This window comes from Oryctolagus cuniculus, chromosome 13 (assembly GCF_964237555.1).
Source record: "Oryctolagus cuniculus chromosome 13, mOryCun1.1, whole genome shotgun sequence".
Lineage (NCBI taxonomy): Eukaryota > Metazoa > Chordata > Mammalia > Lagomorpha > Leporidae > Oryctolagus > Oryctolagus cuniculus.
The window spans coordinates 16977521-17000663 of NC_091444.1; the positions used below are offsets into that span (position 1 = coordinate 16977521).

The 23143-nt window shown below is 48.6% G+C and overlaps 2 protein-coding genes across 12 annotated transcripts in view; both read left to right on the forward strand.

The window, feature by feature from the left end:
* CAMSAP2 (calmodulin regulated spectrin associated protein family member 2) overlaps positions 1-6442 on the forward strand; it is a 120092-nt gene extending 113650 nt beyond the window's left edge. For 9 of the 11 annotated variants that reach the window (XM_008268680.4, XM_051821088.2, XM_051821087.2 and 6 more), the window contains 4 exons: positions 184-283; positions 1097-1212; positions 3089-3207; positions 3525-6442. In XM_008268680.4, the coding sequence (XP_008266902.2) occupies positions 184-283; positions 1097-1212; positions 3089-3207; positions 3525-3830 (641 nt within the window). In that variant the 3' untranslated portion in view covers positions 3831-6442. The remainder of the gene's footprint in view (positions 1-183; positions 284-1096; positions 1213-3088; positions 3208-3524) is intronic. The other 2 variants (XM_008268683.4, XM_002717673.5) reach the window with 1 other exon arrangement.
* A 14280-nt stretch (positions 6443-20722) lies between these two features.
* Positions 20723-22623, forward strand: GPR25 (G protein-coupled receptor 25). Its single transcript, XM_051821096.2, has 2 exons — positions 20723-21932; positions 22092-22623. Exon 1 carries the CDS (start codon positions 20825-20827, stop codon positions 21908-21910), a length of 1086 nt encoding a protein of 361 aa, XP_051677056.1. The 5' UTR covers positions 20723-20824; the 3' UTR covers positions 21911-21932; positions 22092-22623.
* Positions 22624-23143: the final 520 nt, after the last annotated feature.

Sequence of the window (23143 nt, forward strand, 5' to 3'; positions counted from 1 at the left end):
AAATTGAGTCCCTTGCTAATTTTAAATAGTGTATATATGCATGCAAGCATATTATGTGTTCAGATTAAGAGTAAAGAAAAAAGAAAAACTAGTAGAAGATCAATTCTTATATGCTGGTGTTAGCTAATGAACAGACTCTTTACTAGTTGCTCCTTTTAAATTTCTAATTTTGTTTTTGTTCAGGATCACGAATTTATCGTGTTTTTTCAGTCTCTAGCCTTTCTTTGGCATCACTGAACACAGGCGATAATGAGAGTGTGCATTCAGGCAAAAGGACACCAAGGTAAATCCATAATATGAATATTTTTTATAGAAAAGAATATGGTACAAAATCCTAAGTATGATTATACAATTATACAAAATCCTAAGTAAAAATTCTGTAGTGTTTTTACTTTAGAATGACTGAATCATAATCACAGATTTTTATGTTTTGCTAACTTAGGACTGTTTAGATTTCTGCTAGAATAAATTATATAAAATGTTCTTTTCATTTTTTAGTATTTATATTTGAGAATTCAGAATTATTGACATTGATAAGACAGTTTATATAACATGAAACATTAACAATAATTATACATCAGTAATTGCTAATATGATTGTGATAATCGTGGTAGAAATAGAAAATATATAACCTATGTAATACCAGCCTCTCTAGCTTATTTCCCATTGACTATAAAGTTTTTCCCATTAGAATAATTCCAAAGTAGATTGCCTATAACTTAGTAAAGATCTCTTGTACTGTCTTTCCTAGGATATAGTTTAGAAGCAAAAATTCAGTACTTCATTATCTTGTACCTCAAACCCATAACAGAAAAGAGTGTTCTAGTGACAGTCACCATCGTCAAGTTCTGATCTTGTGTTATCGTACTGTGGCAATATTTGCCTGTCTCTATATGGAAGACATTCAGTCTTTCAACACTTTACCAAGGCCTGCTGTGCCTCACATGTTGGACTATAGCTATGAGTAAGATAGCACCATCGCTGTCTTGTTTGTAGCCTCTAGGCTGGGTTGGGTTGCTGCTCACATTTATCCTCTGGTGCTCCAAACATTGTTTCTTTCTTGGAGATATTAAAAAATATTTTATTTACTATTTAGATCAGAGTCTGTGGAGGGCTTCTTATCTCCCAGTCGCTGTGGCAGTCGAAATGGAGAAAAAGACTGGGAAAATGCATCAACGACTTCTTCAGTGGCTTCTGGGACAGAGTACACAGGTTTGTGTCCATATATTTTAGAGAAACATTTTAACATACTGATGGCACTAGTTGTGACTGTAAAGAAAGAGAGGCTTATTGGGGTACCTTTTAATCTAAACGTAAAAGATCATTGAAGGAAAATAGTAAACTCAGGTGGCCACCCTCAGGCAGTTCCAGGCCAGTGATACAGCTTCACTTAGGGAGGTGTAGTGCCTTGTCCCATATGTGTGAGATAGGTTTCTAAACAGAATTAGTGATTGCCACTTACATCTCATCTCTCTGCTTCTCTCTTAAAAATGCTGGGCATTTCTATGTGGTGGATTGGGTCTAAGGAAATTTTGTATTTAAGATTTTATTTATTTATTTATTTATTTGAAAGGCAGAGTTACACACACACAGAGAGAGAGAGAGAGAGAGAGATCTTCTATGTGCTGGTTCACTCTCCAAATGGCCACAACATTTGGGGCTGGGCCGAGCCAGGTGCTTCTTCCAGGTCTCCCATGTGGTTACAGGAGCCCAAGCAGTGTACCACCCTCCAGTGCCTTCCCAAGCACATTTGCAGGGAGCTGGATCACAAGTGGAGCAGAGCTGCAGTACATAGGTCTTCAGTCCTGAGTAAAGGCTAGAATCTGGGGCTGGTATTGTGGCACAGCCGGTTAAGCTGTTTCTTGCAACACTGGCATTCAGCTTCCTGCTAAGGCACCTATGACGGCAGCAGAGAATGGCCCGAGTATTTGAGCCTGTGCCACCCACATGGAGACCTGGATAGTGTTCCTGACTCCTGTATTCAACCTTGGTCCAGATTTGGCTATTGCTGCCATTTGGGAAGTAAACCAATGGATTAGGACTCTCTCTTTCTGCCCTGCTTCCCTCTCTCTGTCCCTCTCTCCTTGTCTGTTTGCCTTTCAAATAAATAAATCTCTAAAAAAGATTGGAATCCACAAATTCCTCCCCCTAAGATTAGGATTTCAGGTATCTAGAATTATTAAGAGAGTCTAATAGAACAATGAGGCCTGCATTGTGGTATAGCAGATTAAGCTGCTGCCTGTGATGCCAGCATCCCATATCAGTGCCAGTTTGAGTCCCAGCTGCTCCACTTCTGATCCAACTCTCTGCTAACATGCCTGGAAAAGCAGCGAAGGATGGCCCAAATCCTTGGGCACCTGTACCCACATGGGAGACCTGGATGGAGTTCTTGGCTCCTGGCTTTGGCCTGGCTCAGCCCCAGCCATTATAGCCATTTGGGGAGTCTCTACCTCTCTCTAACTCTGCCTTTCAAGTAAGATAAGAACAATGCATTGGATCTAGGAGGGTATCCAGCCTCACATATCAAAAGTAGGTAAGGACGAGTTGTACAGAAATGAGGCAAGATTGAAAATGAGAAGAAATGTGAACAACTTATTAAGAGGTAATAGGGAAAGGCAGGAGAAGAACAGGTATGGGGAAAAAGCTGGGGGAAAGGGTAGTGTCTCTGTCCACATCCACCTGTGATCCAGCGGAAGTAGAAGCCGTAAAGGCCTATGGAGGTTCAAACTGGCTAGAGCATTTTCATGTGTATTTCATGCTGGCCCTTTTTTCCTCCCTACTCCGTGGCTTTTAATACAACCTCCTAGAGTGAGTCTTGCAGTCTTTAAAGTGTGGGGTTCAGCTATTTCCACGTTACTCCCTCTGTTTCTCTGTTCCTCAAAAAGCCAGAGGAACCTCCTTCAGGTGTATCTCTATGTGAACAAAACAGTGCATTGATTGGACTGCAGCCAGTAAGAGGCCTTCAAGGACAGAATTTTGTTTTCTATTACAGTGTTTCATTGGTGAAGGAACGAGTACATTATTTAAAAATGGTAGCATTTATTTCTGACTTAGAAAAGTTGTTGTTATTATTAAATCCTTACTGCAGGACCAAAGCTCTACAAAGAACCCAGTGCGAAATCCAATAAGCACATAATTCAAAATGCTTTAGCTCATTGCTGTTTGGCTGGGAAAGTAAACGAAGGTCAGAAGAAAAAGATACTGGAGGTAAGCATGTTTACACAAAAGTTAAATTTGGCAACATCCCAAAACTGTAAGAATTTTCTCAGTCAATTCAGAAGAAAATACACTCATAGGCCTCCTAAAGTTTTACCAGCATATAAGGGATCTGTAAGGAGCTGTCATAATTATTAGACTGAGCTGGTTCAATTTTAGATTGGGTTCTAGAAGACTGCAAATTTAAAGACCAGGAATAGACCTTAAGATCTGTCACTAAGATACTATTACAAAATTTGACCAATTATATAAACTATTCAAAATTTTATTGTTGTTATTTCATTTTGTTTTTGTTTTTTATCCTAAAGGAAATGGAGAAGTCAGATGCCAACAACTTCTTAATCTTGTTCCGGGATTCAGGCTGCCAGTTCAGATCTCTGTATACTTACTGCCCAGAAACTGAAGAAATCAATAAACTGACCGGGATAGGCCCTAAATCGATCACTAAAAAAATGATTGAGGGACTTTACAAATATAATTCTGACAGGAAACAGTTCAGCCACATACCTGCTAAAACATTGTCTGCCAGTGTTGATGCAATTACTATTCATAGCCATTTATGGCAGACCAAAAGACCAGTAACACCCAAAAAACTCTTACCCACTAAGGCATAGGAGCTGGGGAATATTTGCTTCAGAACATTTGTGGTAAATTTGCACTTCATCTTTCCTGCCTATAGAAAATCTTTCTAATTGCCAACAAGACTTTTATTAATAAAAACTGGACATTAAGCTCTGTTGTCAAGAACAACTGGAATTCTAAACCACAGTATTTTGGAATATAGAAGATTCTGGCTTAGGTGAAAAGGCCAAGAGAGGAAGGGGAAGTTTGGTTCACCAGTGGAGATCTGGATGTGCTATGAGGCTCACCTGCTTGGTATTACATACATCGAAGCACTGACTTTTCATGGATACCAATTGGACTTATGGTTGACATGGCTAGGATTACAGATTATGTGTTTTATTTGTTTTCTAACCTTTTAATGTACATGCTTGTCTTCAGATGGTCTGTTTTGTTATTTTCTCTCCTGGGGGTTTATTCTAAGTACCTTTGTATTTTGTTTCATGTGGAGATCATGAAAGTAGGAAATATACCTTCAGAAGTAATTGCACCTTTTTAATGATGTTAAGAGAAACACTAGTGTTTAGTTTTACAATAACCCTCATGTTTAAGTGGTGTTAGAGCATTTGCAAAAATTATTCTGCTGAGTATTTACAACTCTATATTTATTATCACTCAAGTATTAACGTTTCTGTATTAAATAAGAGGAGGTGTTGTGAAGAGCTGCTAGTAGGTTTGCTTTAAACCACATGAGCTTAACCAAGAATATGCTGTCAGAAGTTGCTGATTAAATCAGTGCTGTTTTTATGCCACTTCTGGCCAACTCAGAATAATTTAGATTGTTCTTTTCACAAAAAAAGGCTTTCTATCTCTTTTAAAGCAAGTCACTTTATAAGCTGGTGGAAGTGAATGACACTTTGAGAGTAGTCTTTCAGTCTGAAGATGTAAGACTTCCTGAAGTAAGTTCTCAAGAGGTCTCTACATTATATTTATAATATAAAAGTATATTTAGAATTTTTAAACATGTCCAAAGGGCTACATTTTAATTTTAAGATAGCTTCACATTATTTTACTTACATTGGGTTCTTCTTTTTAATCCTTTTCAAGTGGAGCAGCTTAGATTAAGTACACACTTGAATTCTCTTCTACATGATCCTTGTTCTTTAACAATGTATACCAGAGGGTTAGTTGGGGGAAAACTTCATTCTCAGGAAAAGACTTGAATGATTATGTGACCCTGTTCTGTTTCAGTGTTGTGACAGCTGTGTAAACTCGGGGAGAGACAGTGTTGTATCATAAATGAGATGTGTAGTTTGTTTTCTTTCATGGAAAGTAGAGATGAAAATATGTACATTTCTCTAATTGAGGTGTTTAGAGAGAGAACTAATGTCTGATATGATGTATTTACTTATTTAAAAAAAAAAAGAATAGGAATGAGATGTCCCTGAGCTGTACTTTTCTATTATAAGGCCCGTAGGCATCATTGCATCTGGGTTATCAACATTTTCTCAAATGCTGTCAATATTTTACTGTAATTTATGTTCTTATGTATATTTGTTAAAACTGTAAAAAAAATTTCACAGATTTTTTTCCAATACCTGTGCAAGATATATGTGTAGCTCAAAACTATTTGTGATCTGCTGTCTGCATGTAAGAGACCAGGATATGTAACTCTTATATTTTAAGTGTATACATATTGTGTATATAATATATGAATATTGAAATGGGGAATAGCACATTTTACCTTTCAGACACAACTTCTATCACAATTAGAAAGAAACAGTTGTCAGATATATGTTTAGATTAAGATTAGTCTTAAAAATCTAATCAAAATGTGGTAAATAACAGTCAAAAAGAACATAATCATCATTTTACATTACTTAATTTGTTCAATTAGTGTCCCTTATCAAAGCAATTTCTTTGATATTACTTGGCTATTAAATAAAGAAAAATTGGATGTAAGACAACGGAGGAGCTACTTAAAACTAAACAGGAGTATCCTTTGTTCTTAAATTGGGATGTGTCCAGCAACTGAATTGAATGTCCATAATGTCTAAAGGTAGAATGTGAATATTTCCACAAAGTTCATTGCTCTCAGTATAAGATTTTACTTTATTAATGCAAAAGGAATATGGATATATTTCTTTAACTCTGCAAATTTTTTATTATGGTGCAGCTTTTTTTGAATTATGTTTTTAAAATTATACAAATGAAAAAAATATGCCATTTCATGAAATCAGGATTTCCATCAGCCTTCTGAAACACATTGGTGCTTTCATCACTGGAGGTCAAGTTGTTGAGATAATTATTCAGTTAACTTGCCAAACACTTTTCATGGTTCCCAGTGTAGCCTGTAAGAGTCTTCTATTTGACACAGCCTTGGAAAGGTTTTCATTCCTCTCAGTTTTTCACTTTTGTTTTAGGATGACTGTTACAGTTTTTATTTGGCTGTTTGAAGCCAGATTCAGCTATTGAATTATGATTTCATGGTCACTGTTGGGCAATGTGCAGTGTATGGTGTGCTTACCTGTCCACTTTAGAGCATTGCTTACAGGTTTTTGTTTTTTTTTTTTAAGATGCTGTGCTGTAAAATACTGTCAGATTTGCTATTTCCTGGTACAGTGTAGTTTTTCCCCTTTCATTTGAATAAAAGCATGGCACCAAATGACTACTTTTCTGTTTCTTGCATGAAATGTATTTTTTATCAAAATTATTTGAGCTTGGGACAACTCATATATTTTCCTATCCCTTAATCTTTTTAAATTTAATAATTTGAATATTCATACGAGGCAGTGTTAAAAAATCTAACTTTCTGTGTTTCCCTTGCACAGTCTATATGGTATGTGAAATGTGCTCATCTTACTTAATTTTGTTTATATTAACTTGCTATGCTTTGGTTAAGTAAATTGTGCCGGAATCAATGCTCTACGTCTTTAAAATTAAACAGCTAGTGAACTCACTAATCTACAGAGCAATAGGAAGCCAGTTCTTGATCATTTTTGTCTGAGTTTACTATGATTTTGCTGGTTATATTTAAACAGACCAGAACAGTTAAGAAGAAAGCAGTCTGATAACAGCCAAGAAGAATTAGAATCGCCATGCGTACTTACCTACCTCAGGAACTGTCTGCAGTTGCGAGGCCTAAGTGTGGTTCTCTGCCTGGGGACCTTTTGCTAGAACACTCATGCTCCAGACTGAGCTACATCTCCACAGTATTTCTTCTAGTACTTTAATTTGCATTTTAAAATTATTTATTTACTTGAGAGACCAGAGAGCATACTGCCATCTGCTGGATCCCTCCCCTAAATGTCTGTAGTAGCCAGGGACAAGCTTCCAGAGGTCTGGAAGGCCATTCACGTCTCCCACATGGATGGCAGGCACCCAGTTACTAAGCCATCAGTGCTGCCCCAGAATGCGCATTAGCAGGAGGCAGAGATAGGTACTGCAGTCAAGTCAAGAGCTCTCCCCTTGTGCTTTAATTTTCAAAAGCATATTCCATGGAGTGGGTGTTTGGTGCAGTGGTAGACACTGCTTGAGATGCCTGCATTCTGTTTCAGAGTGACTGGACTTGAGACCTGGCTCCACTCCTGATTCCAGCTTCCTGCTGATGTACGCCCTGGGAGGCAACGGATAATGGGGTTAGGTGATTTAGTCCCTGCCACCCATGTGGGAAACCTGGTCTGGTTTTGGTCTGGCACAGCCGTGGCTATTAGAGGCCTTTGGAGAGTGAACCAGTGGATGGACAATCTTGTGTCTCTCTGCCTTTCAAAAAAACTTCCTTGATCTAGCAACTGATGGTTCTTAACTAGGGTGAAGGAAAATTAATTTGTAGCAAACAGGAACCAGTGTCTTATTTGATAAGTGTCTGCACAAAAAGTTAACAGGGAAAAAAAAACAGAGAACATAGGTTGTAATGCCATGGCCTAAGAATCAGAAATTATAAAACATCTGTAATACCATCTGAGGTTCCATCATCCCTTAGAAAGGTGTAGATAGATGCTAAAGAAAACGGATCTGTATCTACTTAAATGGAAGTTTTGCTTTTAAAAGAAACGTGTATTATTAAGGGTTTTTTTTTATAAATTTATGAGTGTTGATAGTGGTGCGTGGGTTGGTATGTCAGAGTTATTCTTCAAATAAAGAGATCTGGAATCCCGTCCCAGTCGTCTGCTCTCTGCACCTGTGGGCTTCCTGGCCTTCCAGGACTGGGGAACTTTGACAGCAGAAGCTGGTTTTGGGCATGCGTTTCATATCACTCTGCCATTTGTAGCTAAAGATACCACCATGCACAGTGGCTGATGTGTATGTCAGAAAAATAAGAGTAAGTGATTTATCTACTTTCCATTGAATAGGATAAAAGCAAATGAGTTTTAAGACTCACCAGGGTTTTTGTTGTTTTTTTTTTTAAAAACATGTTGAAGCCACTGTAATACCCAGACTACTGATGTGTTTTCTTATTCCTAACTCCAGTCTGTTGTCTTAGGTGACTGAAGCTGTGCCTCCCTTCGCCTAGTGTTGGAGGCATCCTGGGGCTACAGGACACAGAACAGCATGTGTAGTCTGCAGTGATAAGTGGCTGTCAACCCCAGAACAAACACTCCATCTGAACACTGCTTTTTAATGTGAAATTTTCTTTGATTTGCTTTCTCATTCAGGAGGGAGGCATTTACTCTCCATTTTACAGATGAGGATGATGAGGCTTTAAAAGGTTAGTATCTGTCCCTGGTGCTCACGGCTGGTAAGTGGCAGCATCCTGCCTGGGGTGTAGGCCTCCAACTGCCAGTCCCCTTCTCTAGGGGCGGGTATCGGGACGCGGCCAGTTGAGCCACCGCTTAGTGCACACCCACCCCATATTAGAGTGTGGACTCAAGTTCTGGCTTCTCCACGGCCAATTCAGCTTCCTGCCACTGTACCCGGGAAGACAGTGATGACGGTCTCAGTTACCAGAGACAGCTGGAGCAGAGGCTCTTGACCCCCAAAAGAAAGGAATACAGACGAGACAGATTGGCCGTAAGCGAGCTAGAGAAGTTTAATGAAGCAGTACACTTGACAGGTCAGCTGGGCCACTCGGCAAGGAACTGAGGGCCTAGCCTGTATCTAGACGGTTGACAAGGGTTGGGGGCACACCTTTAGCTATTGTTTCTCCTCCCAGAGTCCTCGCTGCCCAGAGGACCTTCCGGGTGTGAAATTCCTCCTGGGACTTTATTGCCCAGTGATATCAGATGTAACACCCCTCCTTGGCACCAGGCCTGGAAAATCCCCCTGGGGTTGGGAGGTGGGAGGACAGCACTAGGACCCCCACCTATAAGATCATCAGACAAGGGCAGGATTTGTGATGTATAAATGCTGGGCTGCTTTGGAGGCATGCTTCAAAGAGCTGCTGGTACCATCCTTGATTTAACCAAACATGTTTCCCATTTTTTTCCCCTTCGGCCCCTCATACACAGGCTAGTGTCTGCCTTCCTAACACAAGTACTTGGACCCCTGCCATCCATGTGGAGACCTGGATAGAGTTCCAGGTTCCTGGCCTTAGCCTGGCCTAGTCCCAACTGTTGCAGTCATTTAGCATTTAGTGAATCAGTAGATGCAAGATCTCTGTCACTCTTTCAAATAAAAATAATCCCCCAGTGCTGGTGCTGTGTCATAGTAGGTTAAGTCACTGCCTACAGCGCCAGCATCCCATATGGGTGCCAGTTCTAATTTGCTCCACTTCCAACCCAGCTCTCTGCTAGTGTGCCCAGGAAAGCAGTGGAAGATGGCCCAGGTCCTTGGGCCCCTGCACCCACATGGAAGACCTGGAAGCTCCTGGCTCCTGGCTTCAGATCAGACCCGCGCCAGCTGTTGCAGCCATTTGGGGAGTAGATCAGCAAATGGGAGATCTCCCTGTGTCTCCCCCTCTCTCAATAACTGCCTTTCGAATCAATAGACCTTTAAAAAAATAACAACCCCTGCACTGTGCCACATGGCGCAGTTTTCCCCCACTGCAGTGTGGCTGTTACTGAAAGGCATAGAGTTGTCCTAGTCAGTAATGTACTAACCATTGAGGGAAAACAGAACTTGTGGTTAAAGTGGATTTTGTTCTCTTGCCCAAGACGTAACCAGCATCAATACAGCAACTGCCAAAATAATACTGGTGTGCTCACTTACTCTTGAATATCTAGATGCATTAAAGATGACAAATGGAAAAACTGCAGAAGTGAAAATAAGGTAATTCTGATAACAGATTGCTCATATTACCCAAGAAACAGTTTTGTTTGTTATTTGAGAGGCATAGAGACAAACAGCTCCCGTTCACAGGTTCACTCCCCACACGCCTGTAACAGCGGGGGCTGGGCCAGGCGAAGCTGGGAGCCAGGAGCTCAATCAGGGCTCCCCTGTGGGTGGCGTCGCTGCTGCCCCTCCCCCGTCCACACTAACAGAAAGCCATTTTCTGGAGCAGAGCCAGGACACAGACCCAGGCGCTCCCATACAGGATGCGGATGTCATAACCACGAGGCCAAACACCTACACCCGAGAAACAGTTCTTTAGATGCCAGAGGGCTGGCCAGGTCACAGTCTTGACAAAAAACCAACATGCAGGGTCTTCAAAATGACTGTGGAAAATACACATTATGCTTTACTTCTATTTTCCCACAAATTTTTGAAACACTCTTATACATTATGTTGTAATACAGATACAGACCAAAAGTAACAGATCAGCACTTAACAGTAAGTTTATCTTTTTTAAAGATTTCATTTATTTGAGAAGTAGAGTCACAGAGGGAGAGACACAGAGAGAGGTCGTCCATCCACTAGTTCACTCCCCAATAGCCACAATGGCTGGAGTTGAGTTGTTCCAAAACCAGGAGCCAGGAGCTTCCTCTGGGCCTCCCATGTGGGTGCAGGGGCCCAAGGACCGGGGCCATCTTCCACTGCTCTCCCAGGCCATAGTGAAGAGCTGGATTGGAAGAGGAGCAGCTGGGACTAGAACCAGCACACATGTGGGATGCTAGCGCCGCAGGCAGAGGATTAACCTGCGCCAGAGGGCCGGCCCCAGCAGCAAGTTTCTTTTTTCCCACAAGTTCATGTACTGAATTGTCTGATTAAAACTGACTTTATAAAGAACTTGAGGCTTACCTTAACCAAGCAGATGCCACAGCCTAATTTTCCTCAAGCAAACAAATTTTGAATTGAAGAGACATCGTGGCTATAAGGCTTAAGGCTCTGCCGTATGATCAGAGACAGCAGACACAGTTGTTTGAGAATTGCACCCTCCCGCCTCCCATGTTCTTAGCCAAGGGCTCAAGTGTTGTAGCCTCTCTGAGCAGTGGTCTGTTTTTTGCTTCTCTGTAGTCCACTCCTACCAGATGCGAAAGAAGCGGAACACGCAGTCTCACTAGAGGGGAACCATAGATCTATTTGTGTGCAGTAGGAAGTGACTGTGTTTGGACTCTTACTCCTCAACATAATAGGTGTTCAGTAAACATTTGTCACACACACGGAAGGAGGGCTACCTGGAACCAGCCTTGTGAGGCAGAGGGTTAAGCCAACCACTTGAGACACTGGCATCCTAAGTTGGAGAGCCAATTCAAGTCCCAGCTGCTCTGCTTCCGATCCAGCTTCCTACTGATGTGCCTGGGGAGGCAGGAGAAGATGGCCCAAGTACCTGACCCCTGCCACCAACCATGTGGAAGACCCAGATAGAGTTCTTGGTTCCTGACTTTGGTCTGGCCCAGACCTGGATGTTGTGGCCATTTAGGGAGTGAACCAATGGACAGAAGATCTCTATGTCATTCTACCTTTCAAATAATAAATCAAAAAAAAAAAAAAAAAAAAAAAGGCCGCCCACTTCTGATCCAGGATTCAAAATTGAATCCACAACTTGATCTGAACTTGATCTCTACTAGGTTACCCTTAATTTCTGGTTCCCTTCCACTAAGTTTTTAAAAATATTTTTATTTATTTGAAATATTTATTAAGTATTTAATTTTTTTAACATTTATTTGAAAGTTACACAGAGAGAGAAGGAGAGGCAGAGAGAGAGAGAGAGGGCTTCCATCCACTGTTCACTCCCCAATTGGCTGCAACGGCCAATCTGAAACCAGGAGCAACGGAGCTGTGCCAACAGAGGTGTGCCAATCTGAAGCCAGGAGTTTCTTCTGGGTCTCACGTGTGGGTACAGGGGCCCAAGGGCCCAAGGACTTGGGCCATTTTCCACTGCTTTCCCAGGCCATAGCAGAGAGCTGGATCGGAAGTGGAGCAGCCGGGACACAAACCGGTGCCCATATAGGATGCCAACCCTGCAGGCAGCGACTTCACCTGCTATGCCACAGCGCAGGCCCCTGGGCCAGTTTGAAACCAGGAGCCTAGAATTCAGTCCAGATCTCCAGTGTGAGCGACAGGAACCCAAGAACTTGAGCCTTCACCTGCTGCCTCCCAGGATCCACACTAGCAAGAAGCTGTAATGAGAACAGAACCAGGGCACGAACCCAGGTGCTCCAGTATGGGACACGGTTGTCTTAACCAGCAGGCCTGACGCCACCGCTGTCCCGCATTTTATTTTGAACTGCAGGGAGGGTGGGGGTGAGCTGTTGACTGGAGTGTACTTCCCACACCTGGGCCCTGAAGATCTTAATCCTGTGTTCCAGGTCGCTCCTGTGCAGTCTTCCTCAGAAAGGCCGACCTGCTTCCATCTTGGTAGAAGGCAGGCTGTCGCCATCGGCCATGAACCAAAGCTGTCTGCATCGTGGCTCAGCCTCTCCGCCGGCCGGCGTGGAAGCTGCTGGAGAGGGAGCGCTGCGTCCAGCGCGAGTACAACGCCCCATCGCCTGGGGACCCGAGGAGCCTGCCTCCCCCAGCAGCAGCACTGCCCTGGGGAGGGACCAGCGCCAAGAAACCGCCACTGCCAGCTCAGCAGCCAGAGCATGCACGGCCTCCGTGTGCGCTCACACAGAGCAGTGGCAAGTCGCAGAGGAGAGGCATCCTCAGGCAGGATAAGTACTGCAGAGAGAAAACAGTACTTCCCTTCCCAACAAATTCTGGGGGCCAGGTTTATATGGAGGAGCTTCTCCGTTGCTTACGTTTCTGCTAGGTCTGCTTTTTGCCTTTAAAAGCACCTCCTGAGCAGCCTGCATGGGGGAAGACTGGCATCGCTTCCCTTGAAAGCTGCACTCTGCCCTCCACCCTCCACCCCTGCCCCTGGCCTCCCCCATGTTCCCTAAGTGACAGCTGGGGTGCATGGGACCCTGGGATAACCGCACAGCTGCAGGCCACGAGGCTCTCACACTGAGTCATGCCCGCGGCAGTGTGGGCTGGAGCCCACGCTCACCTCTCGCTCAGATGGTACCCTGCCGCAGCTACCCTATTTAGTACCTGAAAGTTTCTAAAATAATTGAAATCTGGAACGTTCTGCAGGGCCTCTGGCACACGGGGTGGGGCCCTTGCCCCATGTGTGCCAACCACCCCTTGGGTGGGGAGGCTTCAGGGCTGGGGCAAGAGCTTTTGCTGCAAACTCCTGTCCTCTAACAGCTCCTCTCTACCATAGACCGCACACTCAGTCTCACACACACACAGTCTCACAGTCACACAGTCTCACAGTCACACAGTCACACCCACACACACTCAGTCTCACAGTCACACACACACACACTCAGTCTCAGTCACACCCACACACAGTCTCACAGTCACACCCACACACACATACACACACACAGTCTCACAGCCACACACACACACACACTCAGTCTCACACACATACAGTCTCACAGTCACACAGTCTCACAGTCACACCACACATACTCACACACAATCTCACACACACAGTCTCACAGTCACACCCACTCACACACACTCCGTCTCACACACACACACACAGTCACATACACACTCACACACACAGTCTCACAGTCACACACACACTCAGTCTCACACACACACAGTTACACACACACACACTCAGTCTCACACACACACAGTCTCACAGTCACACACACACACTCAGTCTCACACACACAGTCTCACAGTCACACACACACACTCAGTCACACACACACAGTCTCACACACACACAGTCTCACAGTCACACCCACTCACACACACTCAGTCTCACACACAGTCTCACACACACACACTCACACACATACTCAGTCTCACACACACAGTCACATACACACACACACACACAGTCTCACAGTCACACACACAGTCACACACAAACACACACACTCAGTCTCACACACACACACACAGTCTCACAGTCACACCCACACACCCCACGCTGGTCGTAATGGGCTGCAGTCCATGAAACCTCAGCTTGGTAGCCAGTCAGTGGTACAAGGGTACTTCAGAAACCTTGTGGGAAACGGAATTAACAAAGTTGAACACAAAAGAAAAAATTTGCAATCCACACATTGTTTTTTTTTTTAATAAAAACTGCATTTTCCATGAACAATTTGAAGATCCCTCTGCATGATTCCAAGGATCATTTGTAACAAATTAACTTATCTCTTAAATTCATTTTCCGTAACTTTCCGAGTGCCTTTGTAGTAGAGGACTCCACAGTCTCTGTTCAACACTAACCAAGCGAAGGGGTGGACACAGCGACACCGGACTCGCAGGAGGAGCTCGGGGCTCGAGTCACTGCCACCTCCCCCGTCGCAGCGTGTGTGTCTGCTCTGGGGCTCTGCCGCATCGGCACCTGTGGACTTCACCAGCACAGTGACACCCACCACGGAACCACAGTGGCCAAGCCTGGAGGGGCCCCAGTAGGTTTCCAGTACAATCTCCAGAACACTCACAACCGGCCAAGATGTGCCAAGAAGGCCCGGTGATGTCCTGGCGGCAGCAGAAGCAGCGAGCAGTGGGTGTGGCAGGGGACAGGGTGGTCCCCTGGATGTGGCAGGGCCCACGCACTCAGACCCAGTGTGGGCCAGGGTCTCCACAGCTGGATACTCACCATACCCCAGAGATACTATTCTGCCCTCTCTTACCTGTGGAAACTGGGGTCCAACATCACACAGCTATCAAGAAAAAGTGCCCTGAAGCCTCATTCTCACCACTGATCAGTCTGTTCACTGATCAAAAATAAACACAGTGACATAAGAAACATAATTTTGACTCACAACACAAAGAGCAAGGTTTTAAAAATATATTTTATATTTAATAAATGGTGTTAGGAAAGCTACATAGAAATCTGGAAACAAAAATATGTTAGACACTGCCTGCAGTGCTGGCATCCCATATGGGTGCCGGTTCGAGTTCTGGCTGCTCCACTTCCAATCCAGCTCTCTGCTACGGCCTGGGAAAGCAGTAGAAGATGGCCCAAGTCCTTGGGCCCCTGCCCCCACATGGAAGACCTGGAGGAAGCTCCTGGCTTGGGATCAGCCCAGCTCCAGCCGCTGCAGTCATCTGGGGAGTAAACCAGCGACTGAAGGACTTTCTCTCTCTCTCTCTCTCTCTCTGCCTCTCTGTAACTCTGCCTTTCAAATAAATTAATAAATCTTAAGAATTTTTTTATTTGAAAGAGTTACAGAGAGCAGAAGAAAGGGGGGGAGGGGAGAGAGAGATCTTCCATGGGTGGTTTGCCCACCAAATGGCTGCAGTGTCAAGGGCTGGGCCATGCCGAAGCCAGGAGCCTGGAACTCCATCCTGGCCTCCATGTGGGTGGCAGTGGCCCAAGTATTTGGGTCATCTTTTGATGCTTTCCCAGGAGCATTAGCAGAGAGCTGGATTGGAAGTAGAGCAGCCGAGACTCAAACTGGTGTCCATATGAGACGCCAACATCGCAGGCAGCAGCTTAACCTGCTGTGCCACAACACCAGCCCCAAGCAAGTTATTTTTTAACACAGAACTGAATGTTTTCACATTGTCAAAGAGAAGTAGCATTCTAACCTCTAAAATTGCTAATAGCAACAAATATGACTATATGATATGTAAAAATAAAGCAATAAAAATAGCTAAGAAAAAAGGGGAAATATCCAAATCAAATGGGATCATGACTTATCTCACAATAAATAGTTCATACAAATTAATTAGATAATTAAGATGATAACAGCCAAATGTGTGAAGGGTATGATTAGACAGTTCACATAAGAGGGAATAAATATGGAAAGGTTTTTTCCACCTTATTTGTAACCAAATAAATGCAAATTAAAATGAGGTACTATTTTTCCTCATTACTCATTAAAATGAAATATATACATATATATCTCACTCAGGGATATCTCTAGCGAGATTTTTTTGAACCCAATGCCTTCATCTGATGTCATTGATGTTGTAAAGGACCTCAGAGTAAACCTCTGTGTCACACAGGGAAAGTTCTCACAGCTTTGGCCTACACAAGGGATTTATATACTGAAAGCAAGAAAGAGAAAATAAATCATAAATTCAGTTATTTATTATTTAGTTCTATAACAACAAAAATGCATTAGGAAACAACCTAAATGTCCAAATTTAAGGATTTAGGGAATTAAGCAACATGGAAAATTGTGTATTTATTTGGTATTGAAAAAAACAGGTTATAAAACTGTGTACACTCTAGTTACAAATATGAAACTGGTGTCAAAAAATACATATGAAAGTTTGCATTATCTTTTTATTTTTTAAAGATTTTATTTATTTGAAAGACAGAATTACAGAGAGAGGTCTTCCATCCGCTGGTTCACTCCTCAGATGGCCACAACGGCCACAGCTGTGCTGATCCAAAGCCAGGAGCGAGGAGCTTCCTCCAGGTCTTGCACGTGGGTACAGGGGCCCAAGGACTTGGGCCATCTTCTACTGCTTTCCCAGACCACAGCAGAGAGCCGGATTGGAAGTGGAGCAGCCAAGACTCGAACTGGCACCCATATGGGATGCCGGTGCTTCAGGCCAGGCCTTTAACCCGCTGCGCCACAGCGCCAACCCCTGCATTATCTCTTAGTTCCATTTCTCCACAACACATTGTTTTTAGATTGGCAGAGAGAGAGGGAGAGTGCTCCCATGCGCTGATTCACCTGCAAAATGCCCACAGTGGCTGGGGCCAGGCCAGGGTCAAGACCTGGGCACACAATCCAGGTCTCCCAGTAGGCTGGCGGGGACCCAGTCCCCTGAACTGTCACAGTGCCCACCATGGCCTGCACTAGCAGGAAGCTAGGCAGGAGCTGGAGCCAGTTACTGAGCCCAGGCTCTCTGCTGGGGACAGGGGATCCTGACACCTAGGCTAAGTGCATACCTCATTCCACAAACTCCTGTAAGCCACTCATACGTGGAGAAGCTCTGAATTGCAATGTGAAGGATCTAAGAACAATGGGCTTATACATTTATTTTATACAATTATTTACTTTTGAAAATTTCCTTCACTGGCTGGAAGAAATTCACCAAACATCGAAGCATGGTTGTGTTGGAGTGACTTTTCTTCTATAATGTGATTTAATGGCTTTTATGATGAACAGAAAGAAGCAAATGTGCAGGTTCCTGTCCCAGCTGCTCCACTTCTAGTCCAGCTCCCAGCTAATGGCCTGGGAAAATCAGCAGACGGTGTCCCATGTACGGGGCTGCTCCATCCACGTGGGAGACCGAGAGACGCTTTGGCTCCTGACTGCCCAGCCCAGGGCTGGCTGTTGTGGCCATCTGAGGCGTGAACAAGCCGATGGAAGATCTCTCTCTCTCTCTCTCTCTCTCTCTCTCTCTCTCTGTTTCTCCCCTTTCTCTGCCACTCTTTCAAAATAAATATTTGTTTAAAAAAAAAAAAAAGCAAAAACCTGTTGCCTAAAGCATAAGGCTATTTGTACAGAAAAATTAAAACTGGAAAAAAGATTATAAGAGCTTAAATACAGCCAGGAAGCGATTTGGTTCAACGCGTTGGGGATTTATCATTGAAGTATCTCCTCTGTTCTCGGGTTTGTGCCAATCACTGTGATGGACAGAGACGCTCCACTGAGCCTGAGGAGATGATGAGCCCGCAGAGGCAAGACAGACCCAATAGTCGGCCAGGTGCCTGTTAGGGAGAGGGTGGGAGCCGGCCCCCGGGTGGGGTGGAGGCAGGGGGAGATTTGCTCTGCCTTGTTCACACCCCGCAGATGGGCCAGGGTTCTCAGGGTGACCGACCCCGACCACCATTCATAGCCTGCGGGGACACCCCCGAGGGGCAGGAGAGAGCCGTCTCCTGGAGTCGGCCTTGGGCATTGAGACCAGGCCCAGGGGCCCTGGCTTCGGCCTTTGCTGCTTCCTCCCACAGAGGCCAAGTTCAGGAAGGGCCGCCACACCCAGGCCGGCACAGAAAAACTCCCCAGAAGGCTCGAGGCCACAGACTTCCCTTGGGTATGTGACCACGGGCCCAGGAAGCCAGAATCTTTGTGTTTTCAAACAAACAACCTGGTTCTACTTCCCCTCAGCCGCCTGCCTCTGTTCCTCTCTTGGCCTCGCCCCATCCCTCTGTCTCACCTGGCACCTCCGGCTCTCAGGATCCCTTAGGCTTTCCGAGCCCCAGACCTGGGGGTGCCAGAGGGGAAGTGATGCCCAGGTGGCCTGTCCCTCACTGCATGGGCTCGCCTCCGCCAAGCACTGGCCCTGCTGGGCTTCCAGCAGGATGAGGGCCCCACGCACCAGGGGAGTGGTCTTCAGGAGAGACCCCCGTCTGGAGGCTGCAATACCCACAGACAGGCCCGGAAGTGGCGGCCTCTCTGGCCTGTATTTCCCCATTCTGCTCATGGCCTGGACACCCCCCAGCTCCCCAGGACGCTCCCTGCTGGGGGCCTCCAAGGCCCGAGGGACCTCGAGCTGTGCTGACCATTCGTCCCTGGCAGCCCAGACCGGTCCTGGCTTATGACCCAGCTTCACTACGGCAGTGCCTCTTCCACCCTCGGGACGTGCTGGTTTGGGTCACAAGTTGTTTCATCACCTGCCCGAATCAACCTCAAACAGAATCCACGCACACACAGGCCCACCCCAGCCTTGATGAGGGGGGCGGCGTCCAGACTGGCCCTAAACAGACAAACCCCAGGCCCATCTCTCACGCCTTTCTGCTGGCACCTGTGATCCGACCACGACCCCTTGGGTAGATCCTCTCCTTTCCATCCTCACTGCCCATAACCGACTACTGACACGGATAATCACAACAGCCCCCTGATTGAGCCTCTCCCTCTCAAAGCTGCAGGTCTGATCTGTTCAGTTTCCAGTGGCTCCCCACTACCTACGGAGGGAAACCAGATCCCTCCACGACCCAGCCCCAGCGGGCTTCCCTGCCTCACGTGCTGCCACCTCCTGTGAGCCGGGGCTCCAGGCACTGCTTGTCCCAGGACGCGTCTTCCCACTCGTCTTGGCGTGCTTGTAACTTTCCTCCCGTCTCCTACTCCCACCTCTTCCCCTCTTTTCCACAGCTCGTGTTTGATCCTGAACTCCTTCCTGGAACGCATGTCAAGTGTCACTCCCTGGGAAACCATTTCTGATTCACTCTGGGTAAGAAGGAATCACTCCCTTCTCGAAGCACTAAGTTTTGTTTTTAACGTTTCCTGTGGTTGGATCCCTGGTACGCTGGCCAATGCACTTACTGTGTGTGAACCTCTGAGCTCAAGAACGGCATCTTGGGCCGGCACGGAGGCCCAGCGGGTTAAGCGGCAGCCTGTGATGCTGGCACCCCATGGAAGCACTGGTTCAAATCCCAACTTTCCGTTTCTGAACTCTGCTTCCAATCCAGCTCCCTGCTAATGCACTGGGAAAGCAGAGGAAGATGGTACCAGTTCTTGGGCCCCTGCACCCACATAGACCAGGATGTAGTTCCTGGCTCCTGGCTTTGGCCTGGCCAAGTGCTGGCCCTTGTGGCCATTTGGAGAGTAACCAGCAGATGGAAGATTTCTCTCTGTGTGTCTCTGCCTTTCAATTAAATAAATAACCTTAAAAAAAAGAATACCATCTGTAGCAATGCCTGCAACAGTGCCTGCTACCCAGTAGGGACCGAGTCAAATAACACTGCTAACCTGGCTACAGTTTTCAAGAGCAGGCCGGGTCACTCCCAGTGACAAGGGGGCAGATTCTGGGCACATGCACCCCAACATTAATACCAACACACATCTCACAGGAGGGACGGCTGGCGGGCCTGCACGTACTCCTCCGGGAGGAAGCCCTAACTTCCCTCCCCGGCCTCTCCCCGGGCCCCAGCCCCTCGAGGAGACTTCCCTCTCCCTCTCCAAGAATCCTTCCATACCCTGGCTCCGGGGGCATCCCGTGCCCTCCAAGCTCTGGGACAGCTCAGCGGGTGTTTCCCTGGGTGCCATCTCCTGTACTGTGTACTGAGCTTACCTCGGTGTCCTGTGTGGAGCTGAGCAGGGAGGGTTTGCAGACCCGGGGCGGGAAGATGAGGGAGGGCCGGATTCGGTCCCTGGTGCTGCAGCTGGATAGCCTGAAGCCATCCCTCTGGCCTAAAACCCTTGCATGGGGCTCCCCAGGGACATGAGCTGGGCACAAGCCACCCCCATGCTGAAGGCTGAATACAGCCGCATCTCGGGATGCCACCCTCGCTGGCCGGAGCCCAGCTCTGGCCGCCACAGGCAGGCCTCCCCCCACCCCCAATCCCCTTGCATACCAAATGTGCAGACTCTCTTTCCCACGGGACAGGGGGGTGGGAGGGAGGGTGAGGCGCCACCACCGGGTCTGTCTCCTCACCTCTAAAACTGAGGAGTCCTCAGGGGTTACTGAGGTCAGCTGGGGGCTCCCGGGCTCCTATTTAGTCCCTAAACCTGACAGCAGACCCTGATTTCATGAACAGAGCTCCGAGCAGGGGACGCGGTGGGCCCCCACTCCCACTGACAGCCAGGCTGAGAAGGGGCAGCGTCCCCACAGCACCCATTCCCACGCAGAAGGCAGCGGTGAAGCCCCCCAGCCGGTCCCTGCCCTTCCCCCTCAGGTCGGCCCCAAATCGAGGCCCCCATCTCTACCACAGGAGCCCGCCCCTCCCGCCCCACCCTTTCGCCCGGGCCGAGCCGGCAGGAAGGGAGGTGCTGGGCACCGGCCCGGGAGACAGCGCCAAGCCCCGCTGCTGCTCGGCCGCCGCCGCCCTCCGTCGGTCCGGCTGCCCCGCACACACCCGCGGCCGGCCATGCAGCCCACCGAGCCCTGGAGCCCCGGGTGGGCGCCGGTGTCCTGGGACTACTCGGGCTCGGGCGCGCTGGCCGAGCTGGAGCTGTGCCCCTCCAGGGACCTGCCCTACGGCTACGCCTACATCCCTGCGCTCTACCTGGCGGCCTTCGCCGTGGGCCTGCTGGGCAACGGCTTCGTGGTGTGCCTGCTGGCCGGGCGGCGCGGCCCGCGGCGGCTCGTGGACACCTTCGTGCTGCACCTGGCGGCCGCCGACCTGGGCCTGGTGCTCACGCTGCCGCTGTGGGCCGCGGCGGCGGCGCGCGGGGGCCGCTGGCCCTTCGGCGAGGGCCTCTGCAAGCTGAGCTGCTTCGCGCTGGCCGCGTCGCGCTGCGCGGGCGCGCTGCTGCTGGCCGGCCTGAGCGTCGACCGCTACCTGGCCGTGGTCAGGCTGCTGGACGCGCGGCCGCTGCGCACTCGGCGCTGCGCGCTGGCCGCTTGCTGCGGCGTGTGGGCGGCGGCGCTGCTGGCCGGCCTGCCGGCGCTCGTCTACCGCGGGCTGCAGCCGCTGCCCGGCGGCGGGGGCAGCCAGTGCGGGGAGGAGCCCTCGGACGCCTTCCAGGGCCTCGGCCTGCTGCTCCTGCTGCTCACCTTCGTGCTGCCGCTGGCCGTCTCCGTCTTCTGCTACTGCAGCATCTCGCGCCGCCTGCGCAGGCCGCCGCACGTGGGCCGCGCCCGCAGCAACTCGCTGCGCATCATCTTCGCCGTGGAGAGCACCTTCGTGGGCTCCTGGCTGCCTTTCGGCGCCCTGCGGGCCGTCTTCCACCTGGCGCGCCTGGGGGCACTCCCGCTGCCCTGCCCTCTGCTGCTGGCGCTTCGATGGGGCCTCGCCGTCGCCACCTGCCTGGTCTTCGTCAACAGCTGCGCCAACCCGGTCATCTACCTCCTGCTGGACCGCTCCTTCCGCGCCCGGGCCCGGCACGGGCTGTGCCAGCGCGCGGGCCTCGGGGGGCGCAGGGTCAGCTCGGCCTCCTCGCTCTCCAGAGACGACAGCCCGGTGTTCTGGGGCCGGCCGCACGGCGCCAGCACCCTCTCGTGCGTCCTGTAGCTGCCTCCCCGGGCCGGTGGAGGTGCGTGCAGCCGGGCGCCGCGGGGAGGTTGGTGGGGGCGGGCGCCGGCGCCCCGGGAGGATCCGTTGTGTGGCGGCTCCAGCCGGGCCCGCCTGCGCTGCTCAGCTCCCCGGGGTCGCCTTCTCCAGACCCGCAAGCTACTTGAGTTTCCTCTGGCAGCCTGAGGCCCTTGGAGATGGAACAGACAGCAGCCTGGACGCCGACGGGTTCGCGGAGCAGAGAAGGGAAGTGGTTTGGAGCGCGCAGCACGAGGTCCCACCCAGACCCGCGGAGTCCCCCTCTTGGCTGTGCTGCAAGTCAGACCCTCTGGCGTCTCTCTGATACACAGAACCTGGCAACCAAGCGATCAAGATGACTGTGCGCTCACCTTGCAGCTGCGCCGGCTTCGCCATGAGTCACCATCAACTGTGATTTTCATTTTCTCAGCTCCCCAAAGTCTCGGGACCTGGCCCTGGTGTGAAATGCCCACGTGGCCCCCTGGACCTTGCCCCGAACTGAGCCATCAGCCTGCCCAAGATGGTGACTGCCTCCTCTCCCGAAGCCACAGGACTCTCCCTGGACGCGGTCCTGGCCCTTCCCTCTGGACAGGGGGGCTCCGAGCCTGTGGCCATGCATTGGCTTCCTGCATCCTGGCCCGAGCACCCCAGAATCTCCCTTGTGGCTGTGCCCCCTCAATAAACACTTCTGCTGACCCCAGCCTGGCAGCGCCTCTTGGCTTGAGCAGTGGGCGCGGAAAGAGTGTCAGGAGGCGGGGGTGGCGCCAGGGTCCGGTGAACCTCAACCCCAGAGTTCAGGCTGAGCCGGGAGGGTGGGTGGTGGTGGGGTGGGGGGTTGGGGTGGGTGGTGGCGATGAGGGCCTAAGGGCTTTTTTCACATTCTGAAGGTTACAGAAGGAAAGGATGTGAGGGACCCGCCAGGCAAGCGTCCCTTCAGAGATGTGTCATTTGGGTTTCAAATGTGCAGGGGCGCTGCGCCTTTTTCCCGCCTGCTGGGAGACTGCCCAGCCCCACTGCTGGGGCTTCTGTGATTTCTCTGCTGAGAAGGGTTTGGAAACACCGATCTAAGAGGCGTGCAGGGCCCGCACGAGAGACCAGGAGGAGGCACCTGGCTTTGGATCGGCGCAGCACCGGCCGTAGCGGCCATTTGGGGGGTGAACCAGCGGAAGGAAGACCTTTCTCTCTGCCTCTCTCTCTCTCTATGTCTCTCTCTGT